Source organism: Myxocyprinus asiaticus, chromosome 47, assembly GCF_019703515.2.
Source record: "Myxocyprinus asiaticus isolate MX2 ecotype Aquarium Trade chromosome 47, UBuf_Myxa_2, whole genome shotgun sequence".
Taxonomy (NCBI): Eukaryota; Metazoa; Chordata; class Actinopteri; order Cypriniformes; family Catostomidae; genus Myxocyprinus; species Myxocyprinus asiaticus.
This window is the reverse complement of record NC_059390.1, coordinates 13,316,167-13,335,187: the sequence shown is the minus strand read 5'-3', so window position 1 is coordinate 13,335,187 and position 19,021 is coordinate 13,316,167. Positions and strand designations below refer to the sequence as shown.

The following is a 19,021-nucleotide window of genomic DNA, read 5'->3' as shown; positions in this document are numbered from 1 at the left end:
TTGTTTAATAGCAGAATTTGAGATGAATAACTACACTATCCATGATCCTGTGGGGGGAAATCCTCCAACCAGAATATCCCAAACAAACCACAGCAAAAGAGCCCAGCAGCGACCACCAACTTCCATGTCACACTGCAAATGATGCAACAAAGTCACTCTCCCTACACACTCAAACTGCTTATATATTTGTAAATATATGATCATTTGCAATATACGTGGAATATATTGATTCTATATGTATATTTAACAAGTTTAAATCAATAGTTTTATATTGTCCCATCGTTCTTTATTTGATTATGCAATTCTTCATGGGTTAGTAATTAATTCTCTCAATAAAAATGTTAAGTACACAGTCTTGTACCTTTGTCTCTTTTTTTTCTTCCAATTTTCAATACTTTTTTGCTTCAAATCAAATTGTGTTTGTAATGTTATGATACACCTCGAAGGTAGTTGGTTTGGTTCATGACTAAGAACGTTTTTATGAATGATTTTATTAAATAACTTAGGAAGAAAATGAATGTGAAAAATACTTTCAGAACCAGTATGGCTGAAAAAGTGTTGGCCGCCGCTCTATATTTAGATTAGTGTTCTAATGATGTGGGTTTTTTAAATGGTTGATTCTTGAATTATTACATTTGGCCCCCTCAATATTGAAATTAGAATACACTATTGGCTTGCACCCACTCAAAAGTGAAGTGTATAATTTCTGCACCACTAACGTCACCAAATGGATTTGCAAAAATAATGATTGTTTTTAAACAGGTTTCCCGAACACTCTCCCTGTCTTTCACTGGGACTATCTTTCAAACAGATAGTCCCTCCTCTAACCTTTCACCATTAGTTGAGCCAATGTTGCTGTGTTGTTTCAATAGCGGCACAGAGCTACAGTGTTTTTAATTTTTCAGGGATATCAATGGCTTAATTATAGTTGTCACTGACTGCATATTAAGAAGGGGAAGGAGAATGTAGGCCTACTTAATATTGAAAAACACACTTCACCTTTATGGAACCCATATGTTTGGGGCGTAAGGAAGGACTAAATGAGATGGAGACTATGTATTGTGTCTATTTGTGACATTCCCTGACAAATTAGTGACAGGATGGCAGGACAGCGTGAGCCTTGGGGGTTTGCCTGTGAATACACAGTCAATCAATACTTGCTACTGCTTACTGACAGCACAAATGCCAGCCGTTCCTCTGAGGGTGATGAGTGGAGCATGCGCGCATGTGTGTGTGGTGGTGCTTAAAGAAGAAAATGAATAAATGTCATTAGCACTGCCTACATCTATGTATTATTCAGCATTGTTTGGGTTATTTTCACGGTTGTTCATCTTTTTTTCTTATCTCTATTTATAAAGGACGAGGGATTTAATGTTTAGGGAGTGAAATTCTTACAAAAGTGTGGAAATCTTAGTGAGAGGAGGGAGATATATAAAAATGCTTGAGAAATCTGGAACATCTACATGAAAAATTCACAGAAATGTATTTTCTTATGAAATGCTTTAAAGGTTTCTCAGCTCATGCAATACTAACATGCAGCACTAGGAAAACTAAATCATGAGATCCTTAACCCTCATGTTGTGTTCCGGTCATTTTGACCTGAAAAGTATTTTCTTTTGCCTGAAAATGCTAGTTAATGATATCCCATTGGACTTAAACTTACTGACTTTGCTTACACAGTGTATCACCACTTCCTCCCCCAAAAATATATAATTTTATAATTCACCTTGTTGCACTTTTAGTGTTCCTGGTCAGAAATGACCGGCCTATAAAAATAGCTTATAAATCTCTCATTATGCTATACTATCACCAAATATTGGATTAGATCTTTTTGCCAACTTTTTTTTTTCACATATGTGCATGTGTGCTTGCAAACATAAAGGTCTTGGATTTGTGCAAGCACACATACACACACACACACAAACATGCACACTAGCACATGCACACTCACACTAATACACACATGCTCACGTACATGCACAAACTCTTTGAGTATTACATACTTTTTTATATGTAGGTTTTCACATATGTTCATGTGTGCTTGCAAACATAAAGACCTCGGAACTGTGCACGCACACATACACACACACATGCACACTAACACACACTAACATGCGTGCACACATGAACACACACATACTCACGTACATGCACAAACTCTTTGAATATTACATGCTTTCTTACATGTTCATTTTCATATAAGTGCATGTGTGCTTGCAAACATAAAGGCCTCGGATCTGTGCACATACACACACACACACACACATGCGCACGCACACACATACTCTTTGAGTATTACATGCTTTGCATGCACACATTCACACACACACACATGCACACACACATACGCACTAACACACACTTACACACACACACATGAATGCACACATGAACACACACATACTCACGTACACACACAAACTCTTTTGAGTATTGCATGCTTTCTTTTTCACAGAGATGAACTTTATCTTATCCTGAACTGCATCCAACATCCATTTATCCATCCAACATTACCACACACACACACAATAACATATACATGCACACTAAAACGCACACACAAACACACACATGCTCACGTACATGCACAAACTTTTTGAGTATTACATGCTTTCTTACATGTTCGTGTTCACATATGTGCATATGTGCTTGCAAACATAAAGGCCTCGGATCTGTGCACACGCACATTCACAAATGAACACACACATACTCACGTACTCACAAACTTTTTGAGTATTACATGCTTTCTTACATGTTCGTGTTCACATATGTGCATATGTGCTTCCAAACATAAAGGCCCCAGATCTGTGCACGTGCACATTCACACACACACACACACACACACATACACACACAAACATGCACACACACATGTGCACTAACACACACTCACACACACACACACACACATGCATGCACACATGAACACACTCATACTCACATACACACACAAACTTTTTGAGTATTACATGCTTTCTTACATGTTCGTGTTCACATATGTGCTTGCAAACATAAAGGGCTCGGATCTGTGCACGTGCACATTCACACACACATGCACACACACATATGCGCACACACACACACACACACACCCATGTATGCACACATGAACACACACATACTCATGTACACACACAAACTCTTTTGAGTATTACATGCTTTTTTTCACAGAGATGAACTTTATCTTACCCTGAACTGCATCCAACATCCATTTATCCATCCAACATTACCACACACGCACACACACAAACATGCACGCACACACACACAAACACCAAAACGGTCTTTGCCCCACAGTGACCCCTCTCCAATAGAATCAATAGAATTGTTGTGTTCCCGGTCAAAGATGACCGGCCATTGAAAATTAATGGGGAAGATCACAAGAAACAGGACTTTAATTTTGAAATGGTTTTATTTTAAAATGCTTTTATTTTCTGAAAAGGGGCACAAAGTAACACTTGTGTTCCCTGTCAAATCTGACCATTGTGACAAAGAAAACTGGCCTAAGCCTATTTAAACATTAACACTGTCATATAAAGAACATTTCATGGAACAAAAATACCAAACACTGTTCATATTTCTGTAATATTTTCTAATCAACAACAAACCAAATCAACGAACACCTGGTGGTTTTGTGTCCTCATGCACATGACTGACGATAGCTTTTTGCATGTGCCTTGCAAATGTGTGCTCTGCATTTAAAACACACAATGCTTGATGAAAGAAAGATCATCAAAGAAAGATTCTACTGGAGAGGAGTCACTGTGGGGCAAAGACAGTTCTGATGTGTGTGTGTGTGTGTGTGTGTGTCTGTGTGTACATGTTTATACTACATTGTGGGGTCCAAATGTCCCCACTAGGATAGTAAAACCTGAGATCACCTACCTTGTGGGGCCCAGCCAGCAGTCCCTACGAGGGAAATGGCTTATTAAACATACTAAACAATGTTTTTTTGAAAATGTAAAAATGCAAAAAGGTTTCTGTGAGGGTTAGCTTTAGAGGTAGGGTTAGAGTTAGGGAATAGAAATTATCATTAGATCTGTATAAAATCCATAATATGCCCCACAATTATATAAAAACAAGTGTGTGTGTGTTTGTGTATGTGTGTGGTAATGTTGGATGGATGAATGGATGTTGGATGGAGTTCAGGGTAGGATAAAGTTAATCTCTGTGAAAAAGAAAGCATGTAATACTCAAAAGAGTTTGTGTTAGTGCACGTTTGTGTGTGTATGTGCGCGTGCACAGGCCCGAGGCCTTTATGTTTGCAAGCACACATGCACATATATGTGAACATGAACATGATGAACATGCTCCTGAACACTCAATTTTTCTTATTTTTGATCTGTCCCATTCATTTTCAATGGCTGGTCATTTTTGTGATAATATAGCATAATGAGAGATTTATAAGCAATTTTTATAGGCTGGTCATTTTTGACTGGGAACACCACAATTGTGACTTTGTGCCATTTTGTACAAAATAGAAGCATTTCAAAACAAACTTCCAAACTCCAAACAGAAATACAAAACCTGTGCTAATTAAAATAAAACAAGTTGACAAAATGATCTAATTTAATATTTTGTGATAATATAGCATAATGAGAGATTTATTAGCAATTTTTAATAGGCCGGTCATTTTGGACCGGGAACACCAAATTAGTTTAAAAAAATTTAAACACAGCACTAGGGTTAAAGCAGTTTATCATATTCTGCGCTCTTTCACAGAGTTTCAAGGCTACAGGCACATGCAATTTCTTTCTCTCTTGCACATACACAAGCACAGAATTCATCAACTTCTATTTTACATTTTATTTTTATGCCTTGCATTTATTCCAGACGGTAAATTTGACATTGAAACACAGTACAACACAAAATTCTCCCTTGAAGTCTAATGGGTAAGGTGAAAAACACTCCAAACAGTGTTTGGTAAATCCGTAGTCTAAGGTTAAAGTTGATCAGTCACTAGTCAATTCTCTGTATTGTGTTTTGAGTTGTCATTGAACTGGCTGGCTCTGTGAGAGATGCTGTGCAAAGCTCTTTATGACAGCAGAATCCAAGGACATGGATTGTTTGTGAAGAGCATCATTATCTACAGCTGTTGGGTATGCTCCTTTGAGATGTCATTAACGGCCATGGCAAAGCTCTTTTTGTGTCACTTACTTTGTGTTTGTTGCAAGGACAGAACTCAAATATGCATATGAATATTTTTATCCATTGAAGAATTTGAAAAAGGTTTGGAAGCAGTACAGTACAGTTTAGTGTAATAAAACATGAGCATTGCACTACATGGCAGTTTTTTGTAATTATAATTAAACAGTTGTGACATATTAACATATCATAGCATTGTACTGTTCTAGTATTCAGTTGAAATTTTGCACGGTAACACTTCTATTATGTTCTCCCTTGTATGTCTCTTAAGTGTCAAACTGACCCTACAAGTGCCATGACACTTTCGGGACAATTTCGGTTGCTTAAGCGATCTGGCTGGAGTCACTCAGCACACCCTGGATTCGAACTCGCGACTCCAGGGGTGGTAGTCCACGTCAGTACTCGCTGAGCTAATTCTTGACATTATTTAGGTATTGATCATCAAGAGTTTGAGAACTGCGGGTCCAAGTAAATTTGGCAACATATGCATTTTCTCCTAAGTGTCTTGGGTTTTCTTACCTGTGTCTCCATCTTGCCTCTTTAGACATTGATGAGTGCTCAGATGGATTTGTCGAGTGTGACAGTCGAGCCACCTGCATCAACCTACCTGGCTGGTACCACTGCGAGTGCCGCGATGGCTACCATGACAATGGAATGTTCTCAGCCAATGGAGAGTCGTGTGAAGGTAACTTGTCTATTATGAGTGTTTGTAAATAAACAATGAAAGCTAAATTTTTTAATGTTGCTCTGTAGTACACAAATCTGGAATTAAACAGTGACTGTCAGCTGGTTAAATTATGTTTGGTTTCTTTCTCTGTTTTCTGGTTGGTAGACATCGATGAATGTGAGATGGGGAGGCACACTTGTGCTAATGACACTGTGTGCTTTAACGTGGATGGAGGATACGACTGCCGGTGTCCACATGGCAAGAATTGCACAGGAGACTGCGCCCATGATGGAAAAGTGAAACACAACGGGCAGATCTGGGTGCTGGATGACGACAGGTGTTCGGTCTGCTCTTGCCAGGTGAGCTGGACAAGTCAACAAAGTTTTTTTGGCATGATTATCAGAATGGAAAATATTGACAAAGCATATACAGTAATTACAGTACAGAAATACACAGAAATTACAATACAGAAACAAATAGGGTGAAGTAAAAAATTATATATATTATGGATGGCAAAATGAAAAATAAATACAATTTTTTTTATTTAATTCAATTCATAAGTCTGGAACCAATTATTGAAAACGTGACTTTGTATTTGTTTAACAGGTTTAAACTATACAGTATTTTACACACATTTTACTCACTCTCTATCTCCTGTTGTAGTCAGGGCTGGTGATGTGTAGACGGATGGTGTGTGATTGTGAGAATCCCACGGTGGACGTGCTGTGTTGTCCTGAATGTGATCCACGCCTGAGTTCCCAGTGTTTGCACCAGAACAGTCTGCTAGCTTACAGAAATGGAGAAACCTGGGTAGAGAACTGCCAGCAGTGCCAGTGCATGGTGAGTGCAGCATGCGAGGCCAACTTTGTGGTAATGCATTACGACAATGTAAAGCTAAATCTGGGTATTTTTGCCCAGTCAGTGCAAACACAATTACAAATGACAGTGTGCTACTGCATAGTGAATAGTAACACTAAAATGTTGTGCTAAGCCATGAGTTATGCTATTCTAATAGCCTGTGCTGACTTTTATTTATTTGTTTTTTTATTTATTTATTTTCATTTTATAGGCAAGGCAATTTTATATATATATATTTTATATATATTTATGTACAGTGTGTGTGTGTGTGTGTGTGTGTGTGTGTGTGTGTGTGTATATATATATATATATATATATATATATATATATATATATATATATATATATATATATATATATATATATATATATATTACACTTAGGTTGAAGTCATTAAAACTAATTTTTTACATTTTGGCAAGTTGTTTAGGACATCTACTTTGTGCATGACACGAGTAATTTTTCCAACAATTGTTTACGTCCTGGTTACTTTTGTAACCTCCATTCCCTGATGGAGTGTCGATGTAGTGACACTAGGGGTCGCCCTTGGGAGCCCCAAACACCTCTGATCTTTGAGAAAAGGCCAATGGGAATTGGCGAGTGGAATTTGCATGCCACTCCCCCGGACATACGGGCATAAAAGGAGCTGGCTTGCAACCACTCATTCAGGTTTTGTGCTGAGGAGCCGGCCATTTCAGCGGGTAGTTCAGTATTGTGGCAGGAGGGACACAACGTCTCGTTCCCTCCATTAGGGAACGGAGGTTACGAAAGTAACCAGGACGTTCCCTATCTCTCACTCACTCGACGTTGTGTCGATGTAGTGACACTAGGGGTCCCTATACAAAACACCACAACTAGCTGAACTGTGTTACATGAACTGGTGGTGCGAGACGGGCAGACCATTGTGTGCCTCGTAGCCAGGGCACCCGGCTGTCACGTAACCTCCCCCAATGCTCTTACGAGCGTCGTACGTTCCCCTGCACCTTGGGGACAAGTCGACTGCCCAAAAATGGGGACCGGCTGCCCCAGCTGCGGCCTCTTCTCTTTCTTCTCCCCAAAAGGAAATATTGGTCAGCTAGGGGCCATATAGTATCCGCGTCGGTGGGGGGGGGGGTGTCACTCCCAAGGGGAAGACACTGCGGAGACCACACCCTGCCCGAAGGGGGAGGACATTGTGTGGAAATATGTCACATGGTCTTACCGAGTCTTGTCGGCAGTGTCTCATGTGGAGAAGTCCCCGTGGTAGGTCCTACCCAGGGGTGAGGGGCTCTACAAACACAGCGACCAGGGGCAGAGGGGTCTCTGCCCAAAGGAAGATGCGGGTTCACCAACGGGGGAACCGTCTTGAGGAAGATACATCACACGGGGTTACATATGGGCAACCAGCACATGTGGAGCACCTACCCCAGTACAGGGCCAAGTTAGCACACATACTGGGCCGGCAACAAGTTTCTCCGCAAACTCGCCTGCCACAGGGCTAAGGAGGAAGGACATCCAGGGTCCATGACTTCGTGAACACGACCGGGGGTAAAAAGCACACGTCTTCGCCTCTGGGAGGGGAAAGGCGCTATACGCAAGTGGCACACCCGGCCAGCTGTCCTGCAACTTACCTGCTCGTACCTGACAACACATGGGATGAGACCGGCTCAACCCCGAGATTGTAGAACCTCGTAAAAGTATTGGGTGTTTCACAGCCCACTGCTCTGCAGATGTCTGCTAAAGAGGCGCCATTGGTCAGAGCCCAGGAGGCCGCCACACTCCTAGAAGAGTGTGCTCATAGCCCCAAGGGGGGTGGCACGTCCTGGGCATGATATGCCAAAGCGATGGTGTCAATGACCCAGTGGGCGATCCTCTGTTTTTGTTGACAGCACTCCCTTTCCGCTGTCCTCCAAAGCAGACAAAGAGCTGCTCAGAGAGTCTAAAGCTCTGCATGCAATCCAAATAGATGCACAAAGCACGCACCAGACACAGCAATGACAAGGTTGGGTCTGCCTCCTCCTGGGGCAGTGCTTGCAGGTTCACCACCTGATCCCGAAATGGGGTCGTGGAAACCTTGGGCACATAGCCCGGTCGGGGTCTCAGTACCACGTGAGAGTATCCCGGACCGAACTCCATGCACGTGTCACCGACAGAGAACGCCTGCAGATCCCCTACCCTCTTGATGGAAGTGAGTGCAGTCAGGAGGGCAGTCTTCAAGGAGAGTGCCTTTAGCTCAACTGACTCCAGGGGCTCAAATGGAGCTCCCCGTAGGCCCCGAAGGACCACGGAGAGGTCCCACAAGGGGACGAGATGCGGTCTGGGAGGATTCAGCCTCCTTGTGCCTCTAAGGAACCTGATGACCAGGTCGTGCTTCCCAAGAGACTTACCGTCAACTGCATCGTGGTGTGCCGCTATAGCGGCCACGTACACCTTCAAGGTAGAGGGGGACAGCCGCCCCTCCAGCCTCTCCTGCAGGAAGGAAAGCACTGACCCGACTGCGCATCTCTGGGGGTCTTCGCGTCGGGAAGAACACCACTTAGCGAACAGACGCCACTTCAAGGCATATAGGTGCTTCGTAGAGGGATCCCTAACCTGAGTGATCATGTCTACCACCGTGGGCGGTAGGCCACTTAGGTCTTCCACATCCTCGTTCCCTCATGGGACCTCTCTGTAGTTCTTCAGGGTCTACAGAGAGCCCCCTTTGTGCCTTTGCAGTCAGCTGAGTTTAAGGCACTATCCTTGAAGACTGCCCTCCTGACTGCGCTCACTTCCATCAAGAGGATAGGAGACCTGCAAGCGTTCTCTGTCAGCGAAACGTGCCTGGAGTTCAGTCTGGGCTACTGTCACGTGATCCTGAGACCCTGACCGGGCTATGTGCCCAAGGTTCCTATGACCCCTTTTAGGGACCAGGTGGTGAACCTGCGAGCATTGCCCCAGGAGGAGGCAGACCCAGCCCTATCGTTGCTGTGTGCGGTGCGTGCTTTACACATCTATTTGGATCGCACGCAGAGCTTTAGACTCTCTGAGCAGCTCTTTGTCTGCTTTGGTGCACATCGGAAAGGAAGCACTGTCACCAAGCAGAGGATTGCCAACTGGCTCACTGACGCCATAGCTATGGCATATCACGCCCAGGACATGCCGCCCCCGGTACGGCTATGAGCCCATTCTACCAGGGGGATAGCAGCCTACTGGGCCCTGGCCAGGGGTGCCTCTCTAACAGACATTTGCCAAGAAGCAGGCTGGGCAACACCCAACACCTTTGCAAGGTTCTACAACCTCCGGATGGAACCGGTTTCGTCCCAGGTAGTGGCACGCAATACAAGTGGATAAGTCCGGGATAGCCGGTCGGGTGTATCGCTTGCATATAGCGCCTTTCACCTCCTCTGAGCTGAAGACGTGCACCATTAATTCCCAGTAGTGTTCACAAACTATGTTCCCTGGTTGACTTCCTCCGAGCCCTGTGGCAGTCCAGTTTTCGGAGAGACTCGCTGCCGGCCCAGTACACGTGCTAACTAAGAGCACTGTTCTGGGGTAGGTGCTCCACATGTTGCAGTTCCCTGTAAGTAACCCCATGCGATATATATCTTCCGCTAATTCATTTCCCTGTTGGCAAACTGCGTCTTCCTTGGGCAGAGCCCCTCTGCCCCAGTCTCCATGTTTGTAGTAACTCCTCCCCCGTTGTGTAGGATCTACCTTGAGACTTTCCACATGGTTGTCAAGACCATGTGACATATTTTTTCCACTTAAATATCCCCCCTCACTTTGGGCGAGGTGTGGTCTCCGCGGTGTCCTCCCCTTGGGAGGGACACCCCCCCCGACTAGACCTGGCGGCCCAGTCAGATAATCCCCCTTCTTTTTTGGGGAGTGGCCCCAAAGGGCCGTTCGACACTCATAACTATGTTGGGGGAGGTTACGTGTCGGCCTAGTGTGCAGGCTACGAGGCACACAGTGGTCTGCCCATCACACACCGCCAGTTCACGTAACACAGTTCAGCCAGTTGTGGCATTTCGTATAGGGACCCCTAGTGTCACTACATCGACACAACATCGAGTGAGTGACAGATAGGGAACGTCCTGGTTACTTGTGGAACCTCCGTTCCCTGATGGAGGGAACAAGACATTGTGTCCCTCCTGCCACAATGCTGAACTACCTGCTGAAATGGCCGGACCTTGTCTCGGCTCCTCAGCATAAAACCTGAATGAGTGGATGCATACCAGCTTCTTTTATACCCGTATGTCCGGGGGAGTGGCATGCAAATACCACTCGCCAATTTTCATTGGCCTTTTATCAAAGACCAGAGGTGTCTCGGGCTCCCAAGAGTGATCCCTAGTGTCACTACATCGACACAACGTCTCGTTCCCTCCATCAGGGAACGGAGGTTACGCAAGTAACCAGGACGTTTTCCTGGCTGAGGCTAAAGCCCAGCTCTGGATTAATTGCTCCATAAAGTCCTTTCAATTGAAAGTCCTTTTTAATCCTGGAAAAGGTGTCATCTGTGTCCATTAAGCCATCTTTAAGATTGGAACAATATCAAACCAATTCAGTGCACAACAAGCCTATAGAAAAATTCCTTTTGTCATTAGGTTTCACTACATCCTCTTTGTGTGTTTTGCTTTTATTCTATTGTTTTATTACATGTTATCACAGTCTCTTTCAGACAGCACTTTTTTAAGTCAGTTTCAACCCCTTTTTCACTTTGAACCCTACTTCTCATCAGTTTTGTTTGTTTTCTGTGAAGTAGAAGAAACACAGAATTCAGAGATTGAGAGGCACGGAAAAAGAGAGGAAAAAGTGCTTTGTGTTTTAAGATAAGATACAAAAGGATGAGGTGTGCAGGAACAAAAGATGTTTCCGGAACAATCTAGAACACTCCAGGAGACACAGCAAAAAATAACTGCATTCACATAATCAAGGTCTACTGAATGTAACCTGCTCTGTTACAGGATGCAGCCTGAACTTCAAAGGGATAGTTTCTCCCAAAAATGAAAATTCTGTCATTATTTACTCAAACTCATTCATTTCAAATCATTATGCTGCTATTTTTTTTCGGTAGAACACAATTATTTTTTAAAGAATATACTGTTTTAGAATATAATCTCTTTTAGATAATGACATTTGAAAGCTGCAATGAAGGGGAAGATTTTCAGTAAATAACAACTTAAATTTCAGTCTTTTTTTCTACAAAAAGCTATATTATGGCTTCAGAAGAATTGGAATATAGTGTGGACTATTCTCAAGGTGCTTTGATGGTATCTTTTTGTCCTTTTTGGTGCTTGACAGCCATGGTTACTATCAACTCTCATTGTAAAGAGGTGTGTACTTTCTTCAAAATGTCTAAATTTGTGATGATAACAGCATAAAGATTTGAAATGACATAATGGTGAGTAAATAATGACAATTTTCTTTTTATGTGAACTATGAAAACACACCATAGCTCTTAGTTTCTTTTGCTCTGTCAGTCATACTCACACTTTTTTCCCATGGGAATGACCTTCCCACACTTAGAGGTTTGACATTCCAGGTAATCCATCAGTTCGTCCTTGCAAAACATCAAAAAAGAATCAAAGGCTTGATATATATTTTTACACATCACCTGCTATCTAACTGATATTACATGAAGTCTTCAAGAACATTTAAGGAGACAGAACTCAGTATGTTATATTGATCCTTCACTCTGGATCTTTGTGGATCAGTGAGCACAACACACAAACATACAGATACAGTACAAACACAATTGATTGGTAACTGTACAGGTTAATTGTGGCATGTTAAAGGGATAGTTTACCCAAAAATGAAAATGTATTCAGCATCATGTCATTTCAAACCCATATGACTTTCTTTTTTAAAGTGTATAATTTGCTTTTGTGTATTTTGTGTTTTGTTTTTTTTCCAGAGGGGAGAGGTGGACTGCTGGTCGATATCGTGTCCGGCAGTCTCTGACTGTGAGTTTACAGTGGTTCCAGAGGGCGAGTGCTGTCCACGCTGCGTTGCGGACCCCTGCCTGGCCGACACCGTCCAAAATGACATCACCAAGACCTGCGTGGATGAGTACGGAGTCACCCGCTTCAGTGGCTCCGCTTGGACCAAACACGGCACTGAGTGTTCCCTCTGCCAATGCAAGGTACTTCACACTTACAGTTGTGCTCAAAAGTTTGCATACCCTGGCAGAAATTGTGAAATTTTGGCATTGATTTTGAAAATATGACTGATCATGCAAAAAAACAGTGTTTTATTTAAGGATAGTGATCATATGAAGCCATTTATCATCACATAGTTGTTTGGCTCCTTTTTAAATCATAATGATAACAGAAATCACCCAAATGGCCCTGATCAAAAGTTTACATACCCTTGAATGTTTGGCCTTGTTACAGACACACAAGGTGACACACACAGGTTTAAATGGTAATTAAAGGTTAATTTCCCACACCTGTGGCTTTTTAAATTGCAATTAGTGTCTGTGTATAAATAGTCAATGAGTTTGTTAGCTCACACATGGATGCACTGAGCAGGCTAGATACTGAGCCATGGGGAGCAGAAAAAACTGTCAAAAGACCTGCGTAACAAGGTAATGGAACTTTATAAAGATGGAAAAGGATATAAAAAGATATCCAAAGCCTTGAAAATGCCAGTCAGTACTGTTAAATCACTTATTAAAAAGTGGAATTCAGGGATCTCTTGATACCAAGCCAAGGTCAGGCAGACCAAGAAAAATTTCAGCCACAACTTCCAGAAGAATTGTTCGGGATATAAAGAAAAACCCACAGGTAACCTCAGGAGAAATACAGGATGCTCTTGAAAAAGACGGTGTGGTTGTTTCAAGGAGCACAATACGACAATACTTGAACAAAAATGAGCTGCATGGTCGAGCTGCCAGAAAGAAGCTTTTACTGCACCAATGCCACAAAAAAGCCCGGTTACAATATGCCCGACAACACCTTTACACACCCCACAGCTTCTGGCACACTGTAATTTGGAGTGACGAGACCAAAATAGAGCTTTATCGTCACAACCATAAACGCTATGTTTGGAGAGGGGTCAACAAGGCCTATAGTGAAAAGAATACCATCCCCACTGTGAAGCATGGTGGTGGCTCACTGATGTTTTGGGGGTGTGTGAGCTCTAAAGGCAGGGGAATCTTGTGAAAATTGATGGCAAGATGAATGCAGCATGTTATCAGAAAATACTGGCAGACAATTTGCATTCTTCTGCACGAAAGCTGCGCATGGGACGCTCTTGGACTTTCCAGCATGACCCAAAGCACAAGGCCAAGTTGACCCTCCAGTGGTTACAGCAGAAAAAGGTGAAGGTTCTGGAGTGGCCATCACAGTCTGCTGAACTTAATATCATCAAGCCACTCTGGGGAGATCTCAAACGTGCGGTTCTTGCAAGACGACCAAAGACTTTGCATGACCTGGAGGCATTTTGCCAAGACGAATGGGCAGCTATACCACTTGCAAGAATTTGGGGCCTCATAGACAACTATTACAAAAGACTGCATGCTGTCATTGATGCTAAAGGGGGCAATACACAGTATTAAGAACTAAGAGTATGCAGACTTTTGAACAGGGGTCATTTCATTTTTTTCTTTGTTGCCATGTTTTGTTTTATGATTGTGCCATTCTGTTATAACCTACAGTTAAATATGAACCCAAAAGAAGTAAAGAAATGTGTTTTGCCTGCTCACTCATATTTTCTTTTAAAATGGTACATATATTACCAATTCTCCAAGGGTATGCAAACTTCTGAGCACAACTGTACATAACCACCCACAGACATCATTCAATTGACCAAGACAAAGCACTTTAAGTATGTATTATTGTAGATTTGAGTATTTACTTGTATTATTTAGACTTCAACCACATATTCAGGACAGTAGGGGACAAAATGTAATAAATATAATAATAATAATTTATTTGAGAATCAACCATTGAAAAACCTGTATAGACTGATATACTTTTTCATTAAAAATGAGCACAAATTTCAAAGGCCCATAAAAGTGTTTCATGGACGTCTGGCGAATATATTTTTAAACATATAAATACCAAACCAGTCAAGGGCAATGGCTTTGGTTATGTGCCCAAACACAGCTTTGATTTTATTATTTCAGTGCAGATACATGGTATTCATGAAGCAAAACCTGCAGTTTGAGAACTTGCACAAACAAACCCCCCATTTGGTATTGCAAGCTTTATAGTTATGGACAGCTTGCAGAGTATTGGCACAGCAAATTGTCCTGGATGCACTGAGATTAGCAGGTTTGAAGCTTCAATAAGCAATGAAGAGAGATGAATGCTGTAGAAGAGAACTGTGCTCAGTGTCAGAAGAGATGAGAGATGAGAGAATTCTCTACTTAATAAAGCACATGTTCTATGGCTGGCCAAGGTCATCTACATAATTTGAGCTAAAACGTAAATTCAGAGAGAGTAAGAGGGTGTATTGATGATTATTACATGCTTGACACACACATACACACTGTTCAGAAATGGCTTGGATTATATGTGAGTGTATGAGTAGCTACCCTTCTTTTTTAACTAATGTCTGGGTTTTTTTTCTTTCTTTTCCTTCTCTATCTCTCTCTCTTTGTCTCTACTCACAGAATGGTCACATCTGTTGCTCTGTGGATCCTCTGTGCCTCTAGTCCAATTCAAAGGCAAAATGTAAAAAAAAAACAACAAAAAAAAAAAAACATATTGCTAATGAGTATCTTATTTACCAGTAAAATATCTGAGAGGCAAAACTGCATAAGATATTAAAGGGTTAGTTCACCCAAAAATTTAAATTCTCTCATCATTTACTCACGCTTATGTCATCCCAGATGTGTATGACTTTCTTTCTTCTGCTGAACACAAATTAAGATTTTTAGAAGAATATCTCACCAATATCAGTGAATGGTGACCAAAACTTTGAAGCTCCAAAAATCACATAAATCAGCATAAAAGTAATCCATGAGACTCCAGTGGTTAAATCAATGTCTTCAGAAGCGATACCATAGGTGTGGGTGAAAAAACAGATCATGTTCACATTCTTCTTCTTGTGCTTTTTATGATTCACATTCTTAATGCATACCACCCCCTACTGGGCAGGGAGAAGAATTTCTAGCAAAACATTGACTTAAATATTGATCTGTTCTCACACACACCAATCATATCACTTCTGAAAACATGCATATAACCACTGGAGTCATATGGATTACTTTTATGTTGACTTTATGTGCTTTTTGGAATGTCAGTTTTTTGGTACCCATTCACTTGATTTGTATGGTGCTGAAATATTCTTCTAAAAATCATAATTTGTGTTCTTCAGAAGAAAGAATTTTCATTTTTGGGTGAACTATACTTTTAAGACTTTATTTCAGAAAATATATCATGAATTTCCAACAAGTGATAAATCTGTCAGCGCTACAAGACAGAATGCACTTATTTTTAAAATACTTTCTCTGAAAGAAAAAGGCCTCAAAATGTTTTGCTTATCAGGTAAATAAAAAAGACAAAGATACTTATGAAGAATATGTTTTGCGACGTATTTCTTTCTCTCTTTCTTTCCTCTCTTTACATTTTTTTTCCTTTCTCTGTACAGTTTCACCCCCTCAGAAGAACATTTTATACTAAATCTCCATATGTACTATACCATAAACAATATACAGACAGCTCAGTCCCTAAAGCACTCTTTTCAGCCCCATAACAAAATATAAAGAAGCAATCACAGACGACAGCATCATTTCAGCTTTGAGCAGTGTTGCAAATTCGCTTGCCGCATTTGAAAATGTGTTCAATTTCCATTTATCAATCATCAACAATTTCATTGGAAATCATGACACAATATGAGGTAACATTTAGCAAATTTCATTCAGTTGTCATGTTTCGATGGTAAAACTACATTGAAAATAAAGGTTAACTTATTGCTGATCACCATTTTTTTTCTTAATGGGTTCAGAAGACTCCAGACTTGGTTAAAGAACCCTTAAATTTCATTTGTAAATTACCTACAGGCACTACCAGGTGCGGTGTTTAATTCTTTCAGTATTGATGGATGTTCAGTTTCCTTACCGAGAAAAAATGATCTTGATGTTGTGAATAGTTTATTAAATGTGTTTGTTTCTCATGTTGTTTAAAATATTTCTTTATTTTTAGGTTTTATGTTGCACCTTTTGTCAAATTGATGTTTTGTTTTCTTCAATGGCTTGGTACACTATTGTGTCATGTGAAATAAAAGGTTTCCACTGAAAAACAACCAAATGTATTGGTGTCTTTTGAATTAATTTAACATGCCGAAGAAAGTTTAAATGTTAAATATTTTAGCTAAGATTGGAAGTTTTGCATTAACCATGTTCTGTTGCATTTACTGTCCCATGGAGCTCAAAGATGCACTACTGTATATGTGGAGGGGATACACAATAATAATCATAGTAATTCTGAAAGTAATATTTTATTTTCTATGCATATTCTGATAATATGTTTCTCAGACCTAGATCCTCAAAACACTGAGGATACTTGTTGCATTTTAAGTTGAAAGTTTGTGTATAATCAGTTATCACTAGATTTAAAACATTAAGTATCAGCCTGATACATCAATTTTAATGGTGGTGTGTCATTTTTCTATGCTAAAATATTTGTCCCCATGCCAGCTCTATATAAAAAGAGAATTAGGATGAATACATGTAACAACACCAAGGACAACTGGTACATGGCTGGTGGGGAGCGTGGTGAAGTGCGACCGGCCCGGAGTCGCAACAAATCGCTACTGCAAAAAGAGACGTTTTATAAGGCAGCACTGTTGAAACAGCAAATGGTAACTGAAAGGCGGTGCATAGAATTTACAAATTAGTGGCAATCTGGGAAGACAAAGAAACAGAAAGAGAAAACACAGCAACAATTCCCAAAACAAGAACAAACAGGTCACATAACATAACAGCATATGTATCTATCATTATGTGTACATGTGTCCATTACCAAAAAAACAACATTATGTTCTAATATAGAATGACACTGATAAAGCCATTTGGATCATATTTTAAAAACAACTGCAATGACAAATTAGCAGAAAGTGTCCCACTTTCCCTGTATTCACCCCTATAAATGAGACATAGGTTGATTCCCCAAAAACTGTAAACACAGCTGTCATTTTTGCAATTCCATTTGGTGATGCTAGTAGTACAGAAATTACACACTTCGCCTTTTACTTTATTTTAGATTTTTTAGAGGGCCTTTATAAATTTTTTTTTTTATTAGTATCTATCCTTCCTTGTCATTTTCATCCTTCTTTTCTCTTCAGTGCCACTGGGCCTGTCTTTTAATCAGTCTGGTGGCTGGACACTTCACATGCAGGCTTGTGTTGATTTCATTGCCTGTAATCCTGTGCAATAAGAGCAGCACCACGCTTCAGCAGAAATATCAGCACCACGGAGAGCTCCTTTGAGGCTTTCTCTTACGTCAGCGCCTATGAGCAGATGTACTGCCAGGGACTCTAGAAAGAGGAGAAAGCTTCTCTATAAAGTTGTAATGGTTGCTTTGCCTCTGACAAAATACACAATTTAAAGACCCCAAGAAATAGACAGGCACAGTTTTCTTTCATGTGTTGACGTATTTCCTTTTTAAACAGTACTTTTGGGCGTGACATATTGAACGGCTCATCCCTTTTTTAAAAGAGCCAACAGACTCTAGTTTACATCAGTCATAAACCATGATTTGCTGCTTGCTAGTCGGTTGCAGGTGGTATTAGGGGGTGGGACTTTCTTATTCTAGAGAGCATCTGGTTGGACAAAAAAGTGTAAGATGAGTCATTAAATATTTTGGTCCATTTTCCAAAAATAGAAAGATATCTACTAATAAGTAAATTTTTTAAACTTTTCGGAGTACACTAACATATACGTAGATTACCTCAAAGCTAATAGACATGGACTAAAAGCTCCAAAACACCTCTTTTAATTTAAAAGGTTCTTTACAAGCAAGGTGAAATCAAAGACAACCATTACAGACAGAAAAAGAGATGCTAATTTAAAAAAAAAAAAAAGCTTTGCCTTTTAAAATTGAGGGCTGTTGTGGACTTACAGTACAATATAGAAATTGTTTTTGACAGGGGAAATTTTCAATGTGGGATGTTATATTCTGACCAGCTGCATTCATCTTAGCACGACATCACTTTATAGAGCAGCAGACGCATTAACAATCTCTGATCCCGGAGAAGAAAAGGAATCATGTTGCCTTTGATCTTTCCTGAATGAAGGAAGGTGCTGTGTGAAATCTCTGTCTCTTTCACTCACTCTTCCTTGCTTTCTCACCCTCCTCTTTCCTTCAGTCCTACCTTTTCAGATCACTTCAAAGCCAAATGAAATAAAAAGCAGTAGCGATCAAGACGTGTAGTGAGTTACATTCT

At 40.8% G+C, this 19,021-nt stretch overlaps 1 protein-coding gene across 1 annotated transcript in view; it reads left to right on the top strand.

The window, feature by feature from the left end:
- nell2b (neural EGFL like 2b) overlaps nucleotides 1-16,882 on the top strand; it is a 59,257-nt gene extending 42,375 nt beyond the window's left edge. The window contains exons 16-20 of the mRNA XM_051691427.1: nucleotides 5,690-5,830; nucleotides 5,978-6,171; nucleotides 6,476-6,652; nucleotides 12,543-12,770; nucleotides 15,246-16,882. Of these exons, the coding sequence (XP_051547387.1) occupies nucleotides 5,690-5,830; nucleotides 5,978-6,171; nucleotides 6,476-6,652; nucleotides 12,543-12,770; nucleotides 15,246-15,287 (782 nt within the window). The 3' untranslated portion in view covers nucleotides 15,288-16,882. The remainder of the gene's footprint in view (nucleotides 1-5,689; nucleotides 5,831-5,977; nucleotides 6,172-6,475; nucleotides 6,653-12,542; nucleotides 12,771-15,245) is intronic.
- Nucleotides 16,883-19,021: the final 2,139 nt, after the last annotated feature.